Here is a 20,090-nt window from a genome sequence, read left to right as displayed (position 1 = left end):
CCTCACCTCCCAGATCATCTCCCCAATCCGTAACTGTTACTTTGCTCAGTGCACAGCCCTTAGACCTTTTCCTTCTCTCTCTGGGTTCACTACCTGGTGATCTCATCAAATCTCAACAAAACTAAAAGCAGTGTCTGTTCCTCATTTAGACTCTGGCCCAGGAGGGGCGGGTAATTGTTGTAGAGGATATCACTGGGACCACCGGTAAAACTCAGACGGAGTCTTTATATAGTATTGAGTCAGTGTTCACTTCCTGATTTTGAAATTAATCACATCATAATCATGTAAATGAATTTCCTTGTTCTTAGGAAAGCCAAGCCAAAGTACTAGGGGGTAAAGGAGCACTATGTCAGCATCACTCTAAAATAGTTCAGAAAACACGTTCATATACTCTTATACGAAAGGATGATAGACCAAGCATAAGGGGATACAGGGGTGGGGGGTGCTCAGTCAGTTCAGTGTCTGCCTTTGACTCAGGTCATGATCTCAGGTCCTGGGATTAAGCCCCGCATCGGGCTCCCTGCTCAGCCGGGACTCTGCTTCTCCCCCTTCCTCCACCCCTCCCTTTCACTCATTTTCTCACTCCCTCTCTCTCTCTCAAATAAATAAATAAAATCTTAAAAAAAAAAAAAGCAAGCATGCCAAAAGGTCAACAAGAACCTAAAGGAAAGGTATACAGGAGTTCTTCATATGATTCTTGCAAGTTTCCTTAAGTTTGAATTCTTTAAAAAAAGAAGTCTGGGGTGCCTGGGTGGCTCAGTGGGTTAAGCCGCTGCCTTCGGCTCGGGTCATGATCTCAGGGTCTTGGGATCGAGTCCCGCATGGGGCTCTCTGCTCAGCAGGGAGCCTGCTTCTCTCTCTCTCTCTCTCTCTCTCTGCCTGCCTCTCCATCTACTTGTGATCTCTGTCAAAAAAATAAAATCTTAAAAAAAAAAAAGAAGTCTGAATAGAGAACCCAGAAATGAACCCGCAGCTCTGTGGTGAACTAATCTTCAACAAAGCAGGAAAGAATGTCCAGTGGAAAAACGACAGTCTCTTCAAAAAACAGTGTTGGGAAAATTGTGCAGCATCATGTAGAAGAATGAAACTGGACCATTTCCTTACACACACACAAAAATAGACTCAAAATGGATGAAAGACCTCAGTGTGAGACAGGAATCCATCCAAATCCTAGAGAAGAACACAGGCAGCAACCTCTTCGACCACAGCCGCAGCAAATTCTTGTAGACATGTCTCCAAAGCCAAGGGAAACATAGGCAAAAATGAACTATTGGGACTTAAAGATAAAAAGCTTGTGCAGAGCAAAGGAAACAGTCAACAAAACCAAAAGACAACCAACAGAATGGGAGAAGATATTTGCAAATGATGTATCAGATAAAGGGCTAGTATCCAAAATCTACAAAGAACTTATCAAACTCAACATCCAAAGAAAATAATCCAATCAAGAAATGGGCAGAACACATGAACAGACATTTCTGCAAAGAAGACAACCAGATGGCCAACAGACACATGAAAAAGTGCTCAACAGCACTCAACATCAGGGAAATACAAATCAAAATCACAATGAGATACTACCTCACACCAGTCAGAATGGCTAAGATCAACAAGTCAGTAAACGACAGATGTTGGGATGTGGAGAAAGGGGAACCCTCCTATACTGTTGGTGGGAATGGAAGCCAGTGCAGCCACTCTGGAAAACAGTATGGAGATTCCTCAAAAAGAATGAAAATAGAGCTACCCTAAGACCCAGCAATCGCACTACTGGGTATTTACCCTAAAGATACAAATATAGTGATCCCAAGGGACATATGCTCCTCAGTGTTTATAGCGGCAATGTCCACAATAGTCAAACTATGGAAAGAGCCTAGATGTTCATCAACAGATGGATGGATAAAGAAGATGTGGTGTGTGTGTACACACACACACACACACACACACACACACACAGAATGGAATACTACACGGCCATCAAAAATGAAATCTTGCCATTTGTAATGGCATGGATGAAACTAGAGAATATTATGCTAAGTGAAATAAGTCAACCAGAGAAAGACAATTATCATATGGTCTCACTGATATGTGGAATTTAAGAAACAAGGCAGAAGATCATAGGGGAAGAGAGGAAAAAATGAAACAAGACAAAACCAGAGAGGGAGACAAACCATAAGAGACTCTTAATCTTAGGAAAAAACTGAGGGCTGCTGGAGGGGAGGTTGCTGGAGGCTGGGAAGATGGGGTACTTGGATGATGGACACTGGAGAGGGTATGTGTTGTAAGAGCACTGGGTATCATGGAAGACTAGTCAATCACACACCTGTACCTCGGAAACAAATAATATATGTTAAATATTAAAAAATAAAAATAAAAGTCTGAAAACATTAAAAGAAATGAATGAATAGAACAAAAGAGCTAAATACCATCTCTGTATGGGTGGCCCGCTCATCTGTATCTCCAGCCCAGACTTCTCTGGTGAATATTAGACTCATAAATCCAAGAAACCTTCTAGCACAGGCAGGCTAGTCAGAGCTGGGAAAGGGGAAGCACTGCAGTAACACCTAAACCAGCCTAGGGGATCAGGGAGGGCTTCCTGTAGGTGGGGACACCCAGAGGAAGGAGCAGTTTGGCATTTCCTCCCCCAGAAGTCTTGTACTTTCCGGCCTTCTAGTCTACCTTTCTGCCATTAATAAAATGATGGGGATAAATGAGGATGGGATGTGGTCATTCATCTTTCCTTTATTTGATAAATATGATGAGGAAGTAGAATGCCTAGTTGTTCAGAGGGTGGGTCCGGACTGCTGGGGTGTAAATCCCAGCATCACTACTCGCTAAGGGACGGTCCGGGGCTGACTTCTCCTTGTCGCAATAGTGCCCATCTCATAAGAGTGTTATGATCACAAAATAAAGTGACACCTATAACAAATTTGGGACATCACAAGAGCGCAGAAAAGATCAAGCACAAAAGTAAATCTAATTCACTTTCAACTTCCATCAGGAGACGATTGCCAACTTGCCCACAATCTGTGCTGTTGTAAATTGTCAGTATTTTTACTATATGATGAAGGCAGAAGGTGAGGCCCGGGCCCCAGCGGGTACCCTTCAGGCACAATGGCACCTACCTGATTGTCAAACACCTCTGGTGCCAGGATGACGATTAACCCCATGAAGAAAATGAGGCTCAGAGAGGGGACTAGAGGAGGCCGAATAATGGGCCCCCCAATATGTCAGGCCCTGATTCCTGGAACCTGTTTTATATGGAAAAAAGTGTTTGTGGATGTGATGAATTAAGGATTTGGAGATGGGGAGCCTGTCCTGGATTATCTGGGTGGGACTTAAATGCAATCGAATGTATCCTTAGAAGAGGGAGGCACGTGGAGATTTTATGACACACACACACAGGAGGAAGGGAAATGTGATACAGAAGAAAAAATTGGAGGTGGCCACAGTCGAGGAATGCCTCAGCCATCAAAACCTAGAGTGGGGGAGGAAGCCATTCTCTGCCAGAGCCTCTGAAGGGCGCCATCCTGCCCACACCTTGATTTTGCCCCAGTGACCCTGATTTCCAATGCTGGGCTTCAGAACTCTGGGAGAACAGATTTCTCTGGTTCGTGAAGCCACCAAATTTAAGGTTGTTTGTCTCAGCAGCCTCAGGAAACTCATACCGGGACTTTACCGGCACTGAGTCACCGAGCTGGGAAATGGAGGTGGCTCCTCTGTCCCCAACCTTGAGGGGGTCAGCACAGAAGCTCCGAGTCTCCCTTGAGCCCTTCCACCCTCCCTGCCCGCCGCCAGCCCGCCCTCACCGGCAAGTAGTGGCCATTGTGGGCACAGCCACAGTTCTGTACGGGGACGCAGGTGCCATGTGAGAGCAGGAAGCGGTCGTCACACTCGCAGCCCTCAAAGCAACGGCTGGTACAGCCCGTGAAGCCGGACAGAGCTGCGCAGGAGCCCTGGCAGGAGCGCATGCAGGTGGAGTAGTGACTGTGGGCAGGGCACTGCAGTGCTGTACAGGGAAGAGGCAGGGTGGGTCAGGCTTGGGGGCGCATGAAGCCCCCTGCCCCAACCCCCACACTGACTGTGGCCTCCCCGCAAACCAGGATCTCGGTTGGCAGTGCTGGGGATGCCAGCTGCCAAGATAGCCTCGGGCCCTGTCCTGTGGAGTTCATGTCAGTGGGACCAATAGTCCAATAGCATGGTCAGGGCTGCACTGAGGAAGCAGAGGCAGAGGGGTCCAGGACTAGGATGGGGTAAACACAGGGAGTTGCAAAGACGCAGGGCAAGCCTCTAGGGTGAGGCCCTGGGCTCTGGCTGAGCAACTGGCCGATGGCAAGGCTGCCGGGAGATGCGGACTGGGGTCAGGGAAAGGGAGGATCAGGTTTGGGGTAAAATGCTGATGTCATATGGGAACACAGCAGGTGTGAGAGACCCTAAAGACACCCAGGGGAAAGTGTCCAGGAAGCTGCTGGACCCCTAAGACTGGCAGTCAGGAAATTGGTCGGTGCTGAAGACAGACAGTGTCCACTGTCAGCACTGAGGACAAATCGAGGGCTACAGGGGTGGGTAATGACTCTGGACATGGGTGCTGTCCTGAGAAGGATAAGCGAGACACGGCCCTACCCTGGCAGTCTGAAGGAAACATACTCCTAACTAGGGGTACCTGAGAGGTACCGTCCTGGGCTGGGGATCAGAGGGGATATGGTCCCATCCCGGGGCTCCAGGAGAGCCACAGACTCAGGCTTTATCATGTGAGCTGCGGACCTGCCTGACCAGCCCTCCAGGGTCCCCACAGAAAGGGCTGAGGATGAACCCTGGGGAAGAACTGTGTCTGCAATTTCAGGACTGGGGGTCCCTGAAGTCTGAGAAGGGCTTCAGGGGGAAGGAGGGAGGCCAGCAGGTGTGCTGCGGGAGAAGCTGTGGGGGAGCCTTCCGGAGGGAGGGACTGCTCTTGAGACATAGGACAGGAGTTGGTCAGGGGGTTATCCCTGAGCCCGGTCTGGAGTCCTTGGAGGGGCCCCCCAGACACTCACGGCAGAAGCTGCTTGTTCTCCACGTCTTCACGGTCCCACCGACTGCCTGGCATTCCGCCGTGTAGGCCTCCAGGCTGCGGCAGAGGAAGGTGGTGTTGCCTTTGTGGAGACACAGGTCGTACACGCACTGGCGGAAGTACTCAGAGGGGTTCAGTATTGCGTGGCAGGCCGCGAAAGGGCCCTGGGGGTCCCGGATCTGACCGCAGGCCTGGTTGCTCTCATAAGGTGCCGTCTCCTCGGCCAAGCACACGGGGCAGCCGCTGGGTCCACAGCCCTCGCCACAGCCGTGGGAGGAGCTGGGTGCCCGCCACCCGGCTCCAAAGGCATCCACGCTGGGGGCCTCGGCACCGTTGGGCAAGACGAGGTCGTCGGTCCAGTTGCTGTTGAAGTTCCCGCAGAGGCCACAGACCCGGCCACGGAAGGGGCTGGGGATCGATATGAGGACATGGGCATTGCCATCAAAGAGAAGCCGCAGTGCTTTGGTCGTCTGCAAAATCACGTTCCGGCCCTCGGCTGTCACCCGCACGCGACCCACAGCCACAGGCAGGGCCACAGCTTCTTCGTCCACGGTGACCTAGGTGGAAAGGTCAGGGACTTACAGAACCACGGGTGGTGGAGTGGTCCCCTCAGACTCCTGGGGTGGAGCCACGTCCCTCGCAGGCCCTTTGGGGTGGGATCATGTCCCTTCAGACCCTCAGATCTCTGTCCCCCTCACTTGCCCTGGGGCGGGGTCATAGCCCCCTCAGAACCCTCAGGGTGGGCCCTGTCCTGCTCAGATTCCCAGGGTAAGGCCACATCCACTTACCTTTGGCCCCCGAGCCAGTCTCACAACCTGGCCAGCCACAGTCACCACCAGCTGTTGGACATTGCCGGTCGCATCCTTCTCGAGCACAATGCTAAAGTCCTCATCCTCGGGCTGTGGGTGGCAGACTTTGGCCAAGATGTAGGAGCAGGAGCCATGTAGGTCATAGACACGGCCATCAAGGGTAATGTAGTGGAGGCCCCCATTGACCACGCAGCGGCCACAGCCAGTAGGGTAGCAGGCCTGGACACCGTCCTCTACCCGGCACTCCTCGTAGGGCCTGCAGGCCGGGCCCTCCTGGCAAGTGACTTGGCCACCCGGCCCACACTCACAGCGCCGCTCACACTCAGGGCCTGGGTAGAAGGACTCGCCCAGCGGGTAGTAGTGGCCCTCGTGGAGGCATCCACACTGGCCTACAGGCACGCAGGTGTCACCGCTGAGCACGAAGCCAGCATCACAGACGCAGCCCTCACGGCAGCTCTGCACGCAGCCCTCGGGCGCGGAGAGGCTTGGGCAGCTCACGGGGCAGGAGTCGCCGCAGAGCTTGTAGTGGCTGTTGGCAGGGCACTGGAGGGCTGTGGGGAGCAAGAGGGAATGAGCCAGGAAGCAGCAAGGGAGGGGCACAGGGGAGGCGCAGAGTGGGAGGACCTGCCCAGGTGAGCCTGAGTGGGGTGTGGAGCCAAATGTATCTTGTGTGTCTGGTGGGAATCCACCTGGGTCTACCTGGTTTGTGGATGTCTGACCAGGGGCCTCTGATGGAGTCTCTCTGACAAGGCTGGTGTCAGCGTGACTTTGACCATAGGTGTCTGATTGCATGAAGCTAACAGGATACATTTGACCAAGGCAATGTGTCTGAGGGGAACTGCCCTGGATGATCCCACCAAGAACCTGTATATGTCTATCTACTTGGGGCTATGTCAGGGTCATGATTCTACCCGGGAGTCTCTGCCCAAGTGCCTCTAAGCAGGAGACTCCCTGTCTGAGGTTATCAGACCAATTCTGTCTGACCTTGTGTCTTTCAGGGTTTGAAATAGCGTAGGTGCATGGGACCAACTCCAGGGCTCTCTCACCAGGGGTACCGGACAGCCTCTACCTGATCAGCTGTATCTTGCTGTGTAGCTTCCGCGGGCCCAGCCACCCCAGTCTGTCTGACTAGGATATCAGCACCTGAATCCCTGAGAGGATCCTGGACCCGAGGTTCTGACCAGGTATATCTGAGTCTCTCCCATTGCAGTATGACCTGGTGCATTGCAGGGTGTGAATGCCAAGATCGTTTTTCAGACAGGAGCTATCTGGCTCAGGGGAGGCAAGGGGGTGCCTAACTCCATGGTGGAGAAGGCTCTTGTCTTAGAGGCCTGGAAAGGAGAGGTAGGAAGACCACCACTATGTAGACTAGACATGCATCAGTACTCACGACAGAAGTCCGGCCGCCTCCACTCGCCGATCTGGGCCCCCGCGGCCTGGCAGACTGCCACGTAGGCCGCCACAGCCGGGCAAAGGCCTCCCGGATGGCCCTGGGCCTGGCAGGCGTCCAGCAAGCAGGCCTGGAAGTATTTCTCTGGGGGCACGAGGGCGTGGCAGGGCGCCAGTGGGCCGTCGGCGGCGGAGATCACGCCACAAGCGTCCGGGCCACCGAAGGCTTCCTGCTGCTCCGTTGTGCACGGCGGTGGGCATGGCCCGGGCACGCACTCCCCGCAGCCAGCCTCGCCTCCCACCTGCCAGCCATCTGGGTTCCCATCCACAGCCTTCAGGTCGTCGGCCGGGTCCTGGTTGTAGTTCCCGCACAGGCCACAGAGGGCGCCCGCGTACGGCGCCGGCACGCGCAGCCGCACGAAGCTGTTCCCGTCGAAAGCCAGAGAGAGCCCGGCGGCGGTGGTCACCACCACGTCGGCGCCGCTCACATAGGCGCTCAGGCGCGAGTCCAGCTGGTAGGGCAGCGCTACGAGCTTGCCATCCACCTGCGGACACGGGGTAAGGATGGGAGGAATGAACGGTGCAGGTACGGGTTTGAATTTTGGCTCCACTACCCACGGGGTTGGGGGTATAGGGTGGAAACTGAGCCCGGGATCTACCCTTTGTTATAATAATGATGACAGCAGTAGTAGTAATAACAGGCCTCTGCAGACAGGAGGTTGCTGCTTCTTCACACAACGCTCTGAAGCAGGTACTTTCCTTACACCCATTTTATAGCGGGATAAACTAAGGCCAAACTAAAGGAGTTATCCAGTGGGGAAGCCGCTGCTCCGAGACGCCCTGCCCCAAGGCCTATACTCTGACCCCTGCATCATTCCTTGCTAACCTATGCAAGGTAATCAGGGGAACGGCAAATTCCTGACTGTCCCAGACAACCCCAGGGCTGGCATGTGCTCCCGCCTGGCTCCAGGCCCCTCACCTGCAGCTGCCGGGGCCACTGGGCACTGAGGGTAAGGCTGTGTTTGTAGATGTGCAGGGTGACGCTGCGAGTGTAGCTGACCGCCTGGCTGCCCCGGTGCTCGTTGACCACAGTGACAGTGAAGTTCTCGGCTCCCGTGGGCAGTGCCTTGCAGGGTGCGCTCAGCAGGTACTCACAGTTGCCTTGGAAGTCGAATCGGTGCCCATCCAGGGTGACGTAATGGGGGTCACCCCAGGCCTGACACTCCGCTGTGCTGACAGGCTGGCAGCCATGCTGGCCCGAGGGCAGCAGGGCACACTGTTCCCCTAGCCCACACTTGGCAGGCTTGCAGACCAGTGAGCCACCCCCAGGCCCACAGCGGCACATCTGGGAGCAGGTGGCGTCAGCCCAAAACTCGCTGCCAGCTTCGTGGTAGGTGCCGTTGGCCCAGCAGCCACAGCCACCATCCAGGGGAACGCAGCGGTCAGCACTCCACACGAAGCCCGAGTCGCACTGGCAGCCCTCAGCGCAGGGGCCATCACATGGCTTTGGCGTCGTGGCGGGGTTAGGGGATGGGCAGCTGTCTGGGCAGGCAGGACCACAGAGCTCGTAGTGGCTGTTCTCAGGACAGGAGATCTCTGTGGATAGACCAAAGAGTGGGAGGGAGAGAAAGGGAGGGAATGGCATCAGGGCATGGAGTTAGAGGACTGGGAGGAGACAGAGGCAGACAGAGAGGGACAGACAGAGGGACTGAGGGGAACAGCAAGAGACACTGACAGACAGTGATAGGGACACAGGGAAAGACCCAAACAGAGACAAGGAGAGAGAGAATGAGAAATGGAGAGGCAGAGAGACAATCAAAGGGAGACACAGAGATAAGCACCAAGGAATCGAGAGACAAAAACAGATAGGGAGAGCGAGAGACAAACAAAACGACCCAGAAAGCGAGACCCATCCAGTCTGGCAGAGACAGGACCCCTCCCCTACCCCAGTTCTGGCTCTGCTCCCGAACACTCACCACAGCCAGCCTGCTCCCTCCAGTCCTTAATGGCAATCCCAGCAGCCTGGCAGGCGGCAGCATAGGCAGCCAGCGCCTGGCAAAGGATGTCGTGGGCCCCCCCGCCTAGGCAGACATCCAGAACGCAGCCCTTGAAGAAGCTGTCGGGGGCCACGTGGTCATGGCAGGCGGCAAATGGGCCTCCTGTGCCAGGGGCCAGGGGTCCACAGAAGCCAGGGCCCTTGTACTCCTCCACTCGGTCCTCGGGGCATGTTGGACAGTTCCCCTGACATTCATCCCAGCACAGCGGGTCCCAGCCTGGAACGCGCCAGCTGCCGCCCCAGACGGGTATCGAGGGAGCCAGGGTGCCATTGGGGAAGACTCGGTCATTGCTGCTGTCGCGGTCCATGTTCCCGCAGAGCCCAAATACCTCGTCATAGTAGCTGCTAGGCAGCGTCACCTCCACTCGCCAATTCCAGTCGTAGCTGACCTGAAGCCCGAAGTCGGTGACCAGCAGCGCTTTTGATGCGCCCTGGGTCACCGAGATCCGGCCGCCTGCCACAGACACGGGCAGTGCTGTCAGCACACCGTTCACCTGGGGAGGAGGGGGAAAGGAGGCAAACAGAGCTCACTCGAGGTGTGGAGGCTCCAGCTCGGGCCCCTGCCTCCCTCCCTCATCCCGCTGCTGCTGGCAGCTGCCAAGGCCTCCCTCACGACTGACTGATGGCTGTAGGTCATCTGACAAGCACTGTGGACATTGCTGGAGTCCAGACCCTGGAGAATGAAGCCTCCCTCTGCTGTTTTTCCTGGGTCTGTCACTCGCCCTCAATCTCCCTCCCTTCCTCTCCTCTCTCTCTCTCTCTCTTTCTGTCTCTCTGTTGTCTCTCCCTCTCTCTACATCTAGACTTATTGCTCTTTCTGGCTCTTTCTCTCTCGGGGTTTCTCTTTCTCACTCTGTATCTTTCTCTCTCTCTCTCTCTCTTTCTGGGTCTTTCTCTGCATCTCTCTCATTCAGTGACTCCCTCTCTCCCCCCTCATTCCCTGTGCATCTCTCTGTGTCTGGACATCTCTTCAAGACACTCAACATTATTTATCAGGTCCCTACCCTGTCCCACACCTCTCCCTCTCCCGCTGTGGACTGCCATTCATCTGCAACCCCTTTACCATGAGCAGGAAGGGTGGTCCGTCTCCTCCTGGCCCTTGTCCCTCTCCCCATCTCCCTGAATTTCTCTCCATGTTCGAGGCTCTGGGCCTCTCATTTATTCCCTCACAAACATTCACAGGCTCTCAGCCGGATCCCATGTCCCAGATGAGGAAATGGAGGCCCACCAAGAAAAGTTACTCGCCCAACGTCACGCAGCTCACAAGGACAGTCTCTCCAAAGGCAAACACTGCCATCCCACATCAAAGCCCTTAGTAAAGGGCTAGGGCCGCTTAATTCCCGACAGAGAGGTAATAATTGCTGTAACTGCTGTTGCTGTTTTGTTTCCACCCTCAGGGCAGAGAGAGCCTTCAGCTCCTAACCGAGCCTGGCAGGCTGCGCTGCCTGACTTACCCGGACTTTGCCGATCTCCCCTTTGTGGATGGAGATGTTGAAGCCGAGGGCAGACACGGTGACGAGCCTCACATAGGACACAGCCGGGTTGCCCCGGTTCTCATTCTTGGTGGTGACGGTGAAGGGGGTTAGGCCCTGGGACCTGCCCCCCTGGGGGCCAGCTGCAGCCAGCACGTAGTCGCAGGTACCTTGGAAGTCGAAGTTCCAGCCATCGAAGGAGTGGTAGTGTGGGTCACCCCATAGCCAGCATGTGGCCTCATAGTTGGGCACACACATGGCCTGGCCATCCTTCTCCTGGCAGGTCTCCTGTGGCCGACATGTCACACCGTGGCATGGGTCTGGAGACAAGGAGAGAGGGCATTCTGGGTCTGTCTGGCGTAAGGCCGCTCACTCCCCAGCATCTGCCCCAGTTTGTGCTGGGGCTACTGTATGGTGCCGAGGGCTACTGCGGATGAGGAGGAATATCAGGGGCCTCCCAGCTGAGACCCACACCCGGCAGTTTGCTGTCTGAGACCCGGGTCCTGGGGACCTTGCAGCCAAGACCCACACTGTAGGGCCCTTACGTTGGAACCCAGCCCCAGTGGGTCCCGTTAGCTGTGATACCAGCCCTGCAGGCATTAATGAAGGGCATCCACAGCCCCAGGGCTTTCTGTGTTCCAGAACTGCCCCCCCTGACCCCCATTTCTCCATGTGCCTGAGCTCCTAGCCTTCTGGGGGCCACTCCAAGACTCTGTCCTGGAGGTTTCTGTGCTAAACCCAGGTACTAGAGGAACTTCCTGGTGAGAATTTAAACCCTCAGAGGACCAAACATTTGAGACCCTGCCCTGGGGCTCCCTGTATCTCCTCAGGACCTGGGATCCCTCTGTGTAAGACTCTGCCTCCTTGAGCTGGCTACCTCTGAGACCTTGGCTTTGGGGATCTCATTTCTAAAGCCCCAGCTCTGAGGGTCTCTTTGTCTAAAACTCTGTCCCTAGGGCCACTGTATCTGTGACCCTAGTTTTTGAACCCCTGTGCCTAACCTTAAAACTGCCTCCTTTCTGCCCCTGTGCGCGTGTTCACTTTATCGCCTCTCAGCTCCAAATTTCACCAACAAACAGTATGGGGCTTTATCGGGAGAGAGCACTGGAGGGTCGTGGCAGGGGGCGGGGCTTCTGGCTCCCCTTGCCTGCGGTGTGGGGGAGGGGGTCGGGAACACATGCAGCCAGGTCCATGGCTCCTGGAGAATCACTTAGGCTCTGACCAGCAGCTTCTGTGGAGTTTTGCTAGTTTTGCTGGCAACCCAGCAGAATCTTCCCGCCTGCCAGTTCCAGCCTGCACAAGCCAGTGGGCTCCGGCTGCAACTTCCAATGACATCCTGGTCTCCCCCCACTTCCCTGGGTGCCCTGCTTTACCACCTGGGGGTGGTAGCAGGGGGCTGCTCCCAACATCTGCTCTTCTTGTGTTCATTCATATTCTTCTTACCCTCTGGTACTTGATTACAGGTAAATTCTGTTGATTAAACTCTGCATTGAAGCTACTCTGTGATTTCCATCTCTGGATCCAACTCTGACTGCTATACCCCCATCCCTGGGGTTCCTGTTAGCCTGCCCAGCATCACTGAGAGTCTCAGTCCGTTCTGGAGGTCCCTTTCCCTTGTCTTTGGGAGTAAGAAATTATGCTCTGTGCTTCACCCTAAGAAAGTAGTCCTGGGGGGCAGCGCTGAGACTTAAACTTAATCGGGCATTGGGGGTGGTGTCTCATTGTCTGAGACTGTGTCCCTGTTAAGTCCTGATCCTCCTTTTGAGGAGTGCCCTGTATCGAAGACCCCAGCCTTGGTGGGGTCCCTGCCCGAGACCCCTACCTTAAGGGGAGATGGTGTTAGGAGCCCTGAGCCTAATCTAGTGACTTTTCACAGCCGGCTGCCTGTTTTCATAAATATCAGAGTTTCACGAGATCCTCACCTCCTCGCTTACATAGTCTATGGCTGATTTCACGCCATGATGGCAGAGTTGGGTAGCTATGACTGAGGCCCTAAGGCCTTGCAGGTTAAAATATTTATCATCTGGCCCTTTAGGGAAAAAGTTTGCCTGTCCTTGCCTTATGCAGAGGGTCTCAGACACCTGCCCTAGGAAACATAGCCCTGGGGAGTATATCCACACAGCCTGAATTCTACCATATGAGTCTCTACCTTCCATCCTGGGGGCCCCTCTGTTCCAGGCCCTAGAAATCCCAGCCCAGAGGTCCCCAGGTGGAGACCTCGATCCTTGGTCCTCTGTGCCTCCCACGGTAAAAATGAGGGTTTCAACCACCCCCTGCTCTGGGGTCCCTGTCCTCCATTCCCAGCCACCCAGGGCCCGACGCAGCCCAGCACCTTTGGTAATGCAGCTCAGGACGCCTCCTGAAGGCTCGCACACCTGTCCTGGCTTGCAGCTGTGGGCCTGGCACACCACACCTTGCCCAGCGTGGCACACACACTGCTGCTGGCAGTTGTCAATCAGCATCATCTGGTTTGGCTGTGGGGACAGAGGGCAGCAGCTGTCAGGGCAGGAGCTGACACCGGCAAGTCCAGTGTTCTGGGCCCAGAGGGTTCAGAGAACACGAAAGGGATGTCTGTGACTCTGAGGCACTGCATGGCCTTGGGGTCCAATTCACTCATTCTTTCATTCATTCACTCATCCATGATTCCACAGTGGCCTCTCAATGTCTGCTGTGTGTGAGGAGCTTGGAACGTACCAATTAAGAGCAAAGGCTCTATAATGAACACTGGGTATTATACAAGACTGATGAATCCCTGACCTCTACCCCTGAAACCGATAATACATTACGTCAATTAATTGAATTTAAATTTTTTAAAAAAGAACAAAGGCTCTGGAGCAACTGCCTGGGTCTGAAGCCTGTTTCTGCTATTTCCAAACTGTATCACCCTGTGCAAATTACTTAACCTTGGGGCGCCTGGGGGGTTCAGCTGGTTAAGCGTCTGCCTTCAGCTCAGGTCATGATCCCAGGATCGTGGGATCGGTCCCATGCTGAGCTCCCTGCCCAGCAGGGAGCCTGCTTCTCCTGCTCCCTCTGCCTCTGTTCATGCACTCACATGCTCTCTCTCAAATGAATAAAATCTTTAAAAAATTACTTAACCTCTTGATCACTTAATTTCCTCATCTAGAAGCTGTTGATAATAATAGCACCTGCCTATGGTAGTATGACTTAGTTAATAATACATATGAAGTATAGGGGAAAAGAAAAGGGAACTTTTTAAAAAAAGATTTTATTTATTTATTTAACACAACACAAGTAGGCAGAGAGGCAGGCAGAGAGAGAGGGGGAAGGAGGCTCCCCGCTGAGCAGAGAGCCTGATGCAAGGCTGGATCCCAGGACTCTGAGATCATGACCTGAGCTGAAGGCAGACGCTTAACCCACTGAGCCACCCAGGCACCCTGGGAAAGGGAGTTTTTAAAGAAATCATCCAAGTTGGAGAGGAAACAAGATGGGGAAAATGTGGTTATCACTAAAGCTGCATGAAGGGTCCATGGAGATTTATCACACTGTTCTCTTAACTTTTGCATGTTTGAAAATTTTCATCACTGGGACGCCTGGGTGGCTCAGTTGGTTAAGCCGCTGCCTTCAGCTCAGGTCCTGATCCCAGGGTCCTGGGATCGAGTCCCGCAACAGCTCCTTGCTTATCGGGGAGCCTGTTTCTCTCTCTGCCTCTACCTGCCACTCTGCCTGCTTGTGTTCTCTCTCTCTCTCTGACAAATAAATAAATAAATACATAAATTTTAAAAAAAAAGAAAATTTTCATAACAAAAAGTTCGTCTCTCTGTGTAACACACCGAGACTGCACGTAGCACCAAATGCCATAACTGGTGCGTGGTAAGCAGCGTCTACCTGTTTGCTTTTGTTACCACTTCCATTTGTATGAGGGGAAGAGCAGAGAGGGTGCCTGCCCTTGCAGAGCTCGTGGTCTTTTGAGCGAGACAGACTTCAGACAAACACACAGTCAAATCAAAGGAAGAGGAGTTAAGTGGGTGAGAGGGTGGGAGAGGGAAGCAAGGGGGTTACCTGCTGTGTCACAGAGACAGCCTAGACTGGGGGGGGCCAGGAGAGGGTTTGAAGCTGCAAGGCCCACGGCCATATTGAGAAGGGTCTTCCTGGGCCATGGGGGAAGGTGGCCCAAGGGAGCCAGAGTGAGGGGACAGGGGCAGCAGGTGTGAGATGACCAATGGGACCACAGTGGGGCTATGGGGAGAAGAAGGACTGGGTGGGAGAGACGTTCAGGAAGCCAGTGGATGGGCTGTGGGGTGATGGGCAGTGGAACGGGGTCCCACACAAGGCCCGGGCTCTGCCCGCCATCACTGGGCTCCTACCTCATAGTAGACACCATTGTGGTAGCAGCCACATTGCTGGATGGGCACGCAGGCCTGGCCATTGCTGAGGAAGCCGGGGTCACACTGGCAGCCCTCTGCACATGTCTCCGGGCAGTGTGGGGGGGCGCTGAGTGCCGAGCATCCCAGGGAACAGGTGTCCGCGCAGACCTCGTAGTGGCTGTTGGGGGGGCACTCCATTGCTGCAAAGAGGGAGTTCTCATCAGAGCCCCCTCCCAGGGGCTCTGTGGGAGGGGGTGCAGGGCCCCGTGTCTGTCCCTTCTGTGCCTCAGTGTCCCCTCCCGCTGCCCCTCCATCCCCCCCACCCCCCTTCTCTGCCCCTTACTCACGACAGAATGTTTCGGTCCTCCAGGGATCAATGTTGCCTCCGGCCGCCTGGCAAGCACTCACATAGGCGTGGATGTTGTTGCAGAGAATGCTCTCGTTCCCACCACCCAGGCAAAGATCAAAGACACAATTTTCTAAGGGACCCTGGGGATCAACCAGCTTGTGGCAGGCGGCCAGAGGCCCAGTGGGGCTGGTGAGAAGCCCACAGAACTTCTCCTGCTTGTACTTCTCCGCCAGCTCGGGTGGGCACTGGGGGTTCGGGGAGCAATCCTCGCCGGGCTTGCAGGTGGGCGGCGGCAGGCAGGGGGAGCCTGGCACCGGCTCCTCCCAGGAGTTACCAAACTCATTTGAGTTGCCTGCCTGTGAGCCATCCGGCTTCTGGAAGTCATCCTTGCCGTCGCCGTTGTAGTTCCCGCACAGGCCGCGCAGCTGCTTGTAGTAGTTGCCTGGGACAGTGACCCGAACGTTGTACACGAGGTCATAAGCCACACGCAGGCCGAAGTCAGTGCTGATCACAACGTCTGAGCCATGCTGGGAGGCACGGACCCGGCCCTGGTCCAGCACCACGGGCAGCCTCATGTCCACACCATTCACCTGGGAGGCAGCAGTTTCCATGCATCAGAGGGTGCACTTTGAGAGGGCAGACCCTAATTCGAGTCCCTGCCTGACGTGGAGATCCACGTGACCTCCCCTCTCTAGGCCTTAGTTTCTGTATTTGTAAAATGGGCATAATCCCTGGGTCTTATAGTGGGTCGAATGGTGGTTCCCAAAGGATATGTCCACCTAGAACCCCAAAATATGATTTTATTTGGAATAAGAGTGTTTGTAGATTTTCTTAGGGTCATGTTCTCAAGATCATCCTGGATTCAGGTAGGCCCTATGCCCAGTGATGAGTTTCCTTATAGAATAATGAGAGCCAGAAAAGGAGACAGAAAGAAAAAAAGAGGCTACGTGAAGACAAAGCCGGGGGGGACGCCTGGGCAGCACAGTCGGCTGAGCCACTGATTCTTGGTCTCAGCCCTGGTCATAAGATGGAGCCCTGTGTCCTGCTCTGCACTCAGTGTGGATTCTGCTTAAGATTCTCTCTCCCTCTGCCCCTCCTGCTCGTGCACACTCTCTCTCTCTAAAATTTAAAAAAAAAAAAAAAAGACAAAGCCTGGGATGGGAATGTTGTGGCTTCGAGCCAAGGAGCACCTGGAAAACACCAGAAGCTGAAAGAGGCAAGGAAGGAGCCTCCCCCAGAGCCTTCGGAGGGAGGGTAGTAGCTCTTGCCAACACCTTGAGCTTGGACTTCTGGCCTCCACAATGGTGAGAACACAAATTTCTCTGGTTTTAAGCCACCACGCTTGTGGTAACTTGTGCCAGCAGCCCCGGGATGCTGACACAGGTCTCCAAGGAGTAAGAAGCTTCCCAGCTACCCTTCCATTACCCCTTGCGGATCAATAACGCGGCAATGGACTCCAGAGCCACCTGTCTGGGTTCCAGCCTCTTCCCCTTCCTGCAACTCTGCCCGTAAGATGCCTCTCTGTGTTTGTTTCCTCACCTGCGGAGTGGGGTCCTTCCAGTTACTGTCAGGATTATTTAAACTGACATTTGGGAAGTGGTGAGAAGTGTGTCTGGAACGGAATGGGTGTTCTGGGAGCATCTGCTAGGATTTTGAGCTCTGATTGGGAAGTCTTTCTTTTCACAAGTAAGTGGGTGCTAAGGTTTTTCACATCAAGCATAAAGTTTTTCACTTTAAGTGGAATGTTAGGCTGATGGGAAATGAACTTCAACCCTCTGAGCCAAGAGCCAGTGGTTTCAAGTTGAAGGCTGCTGGGCACCCAGTGAAGCCTTGGAGATCGACCCCTGATTAACACACTCGCTCGTCCTTCCTGAATGCAGACCCGATGAGCATCAGAGGAGAAGGCAGGAGAACACACTCCTTGCTAAAGCTCCTTAAAACACAGTCACCTGCCAGACTTCCCAAGCAGGGACCTCTGTGTCTCAGTTTCCTCATCTGTCAAGTGAGGGATATTGACGTTTCCACCTCATGGAGAAGCTGGCAACTTCAGTGAGATGCGAATGACAAGAACACCGACCACTCCTGTGTTCAGAGCGAACTCTGTGTGAGGTGCTGCCCGAGGAGCGTCTGTGAGCATCTAACTAACGCATGCCCAGGGCACAGCGGGCCCTGAAAAGTCAGTCTTCGTTGGCAGCCTCACCATCAATCCTGCCCGAGTACAACGGCCATGGGATCCCTGCGAAGACCCCTCCACTTTCCGTAAGAGATCAAATCCTTCTCAGAAAAGCACCATGGTGTACCCAGGGTCAGGTGCACCGTCTCCTGGCATGTCATCCTGGGTTCAAGTCGTGCCCTAGCTGGGGCACTCTGGGCCAGGGATGGGATCCCCCCCCAAGAGAATAAAGCAAATCCTGGTACTTCCAGCTGCAAGGAGGAAATGACACTGCGGATGTGAAGTGTTCAGCGGCCAACAAGATCAGGGGTCCACCGTGTGAGAACAACCGTAGCTGCTGTTACTGTTGTTACTGCTGGTGAGGGGTGATGGGGTCACTCACAGATCATCCTCTGGCCTCCAACTTTTCCCATCCCCGACCTTGCCCAGCCTCTGACTGCATCCTGTTGCTGGCCGGAAGACCAGGGGGCAGCTGGGACAAGGACCAGGTGCAGGGAAGGTGCAGAGAAAGAGATGTTTAGAGGCGATAGGCAGGAGCAGGGAGAGGAGAGACTGAGGAGCAGACAGATGGGGAAACTAAGCCACGCGGGAGCAGGTCTCAGGTCCCCAAGGCCTCCTGACTCCTCGGCTCCCCCCTTGGGGTTTTGACCGGCACCTCCCCACCTCAGGGATCTCGTGCCTCCCACATCCACTTGGCGCTCAGAGCCCCTGCCCCGGGGCTGAGTGCTGCGTGTGTCCCACCCACAGAGCACCCTCTATCCCAGGCCCTCTCCCCCGCATGCTCCGCTGCGGCTCTCACCGTGACCTTCCACTGGTTCTGCTCCAGCCGCAGGGTGAAGTTCGCCACCTGGACGGTGATCACCCTGGTCACACTGACTCTCCCATTGCCCCAGGCCACGTTCTCCTGCAGGACGGTGAACTGCTGCAGCCCGGGCCGGGTCTGGTGGGTCTGAGACAGCACGTACACACAGGTACCCATGAAGTCGAAGCGGCGGCCGTCGAAGGTGGTGTAATGGGGGTCTCCCTCAGCTTGGCAGGTGGCAGAGCCCACGACCACGCAGCCCAGGAGGCCACCAGATGGCTGGCAGGCCTCCTGCGGGCCACAGGCGGAGGGCTCACAGGACACCAGGCCGCCCTCCTGGCATTGGCAAAGGGAATCACACCCGGGTCCGGGGTAGAAGGTCTGGCCTGGCGGGTGGTAGACTCCTTGGTGTGTGCAGCCGCAGGAGGGCAGGGGCACACAGGACTCACCACTGAGTGCGAAGCCCTCGTCACACACACAGCCCTCGTAGCAGTCGTAGCCACAGCCCCCAGGAACCGGGAGGTCCCCACAGGACAGCGGGCAGCCACGGGAACAGGTCTCATAATGGCTGTGGGGCGGACAGCTCAGAGCTGCAGGGAGAGCAGCGGTAAGCACATGAGCATCAAGAATCCGGGCTCCCGGGTGACACACACACACACACACACACACAGCCACACCCTTGCCCACACACTCACACGTACGCCGTCCTGCTGCAAGGAGCGCCTCTGTTCAGTGGGGCCCGGGGCCCAGATTATATCACAATTCATCTGGGCCTGACAGCGAAGATTCTGTTCCAACCTGACTGTAGTTTATGGTTACCTATAATGTCCTTAATGTCGTGTCTTAAACATGTAAGAGCATATACAGTACATGCATGTTTGTGATCTATGCAGTGCATTTGTGAACACAGAAATTTTAGCCTCTTCATTCTATAGTAATGTAGTAGTAGGAAGAGTGATTCTGTAGTAAATTGAAGTCTTTGGCCCATGTTGTGGAGAAGAGGAAAAAAAATAATTCCTGTTCCTCTCCAAACGCCAGTCACTCCAGATTATAAGACAGGTGGTTTCCTCGAAACAAAACGAAACAAGACACCTGAGACTGAGCCCAGTAAAGCCTCTATGTGTGCTGAGATGATAGCCATGTGTGGCCATTTAAAGCCAAGTTAATTAAAACTCAGTAAAATAATATCACCAAAGCCATCTATGAAAAACCCACTGCAAATATCATTCTCAATGGAGAAAAACTCAATAAAATAGAAGATTTAGTTCCTTGGTCAGACTAGCCCCATGGCAAGTGCTCAATATGTCACCGGTGGTGACCATACAGGACAGCACAGGGACAGCACATTGCCATCATCACCAAAGTTGAGCACTGTTCTAGATCTTATAGCCAGCTTGAAAGAGAACCCGGGGACAGAAGAACAAGTTAAATCATACTTTAAAAAAGCAACTAGCCAAATCCAGGGAGTAGGAAATTCTGCAGGACCAATGACTTGATCTTTTTCCCAACAAATAAATGGCCTGAACAAAATGGATAGGGGGGCAGATATGAGATAAAGTAAACATAGCAAAGTGTAGACTGAAGAATCTAGACAGTTAGTATATGGGTAATCATTGTAAAATCCCTTCCATTTTTCTATACATTTGAACATTTTCATAATAATGTGTAAGGGGA

The 20,090-nt window shown here is 54.3% G+C and overlaps 1 protein-coding gene across 2 annotated transcripts in view; it reads right to left on the bottom strand.

The window, feature by feature from the left end:
- Positions 1-20,090, bottom strand: part of LOC122898007 (IgGFc-binding protein-like) — a 42,203-nt gene that overhangs the window by 5,015 nt on the left and 17,098 nt on the right. For both annotated transcript variants that reach the window (XM_044236188.1, XM_044236187.1), the window contains exons 8-18: positions 18,414-19,006; positions 15,440-16,031; positions 15,093-15,292; positions 13,100-13,241; positions 10,750-11,087; positions 9,216-9,789; positions 8,219-8,835; positions 7,241-7,784; positions 5,830-6,401; positions 5,025-5,598; positions 3,801-4,000 (exon numbers count right to left, since the gene is read on the bottom strand). In XM_044236188.1, coding sequence (XP_044092123.1) covers positions 3,801-4,000; positions 5,025-5,598; positions 5,830-6,401; positions 7,241-7,784; positions 8,219-8,835; positions 9,216-9,789; positions 10,750-11,087; positions 13,100-13,241; positions 15,093-15,292; positions 15,440-16,031; positions 18,414-19,006 — 4,946 coding nt within the window. The remainder of the gene's footprint in view (positions 1-3,800; positions 4,001-5,024; positions 5,599-5,829; positions 6,402-7,240; positions 7,785-8,218; positions 8,836-9,215; positions 9,790-10,749; positions 11,088-13,099; positions 13,242-15,092; positions 15,293-15,439; positions 16,032-18,413; positions 19,007-20,090) is intronic.

Source organism: Neovison vison, unplaced genomic scaffold (assembly GCF_020171115.1).
Source record: "Neovison vison isolate M4711 unplaced genomic scaffold, ASM_NN_V1 Scaffold_085, whole genome shotgun sequence".
NCBI classification, from domain to species: Eukaryota; Metazoa; Chordata; class Mammalia; order Carnivora; family Mustelidae; genus Neogale; species Neogale vison.
The sequence above is the reverse complement of the archived record's forward strand: the minus strand, read 5'-3'. Positions and strand labels throughout refer to the sequence as shown.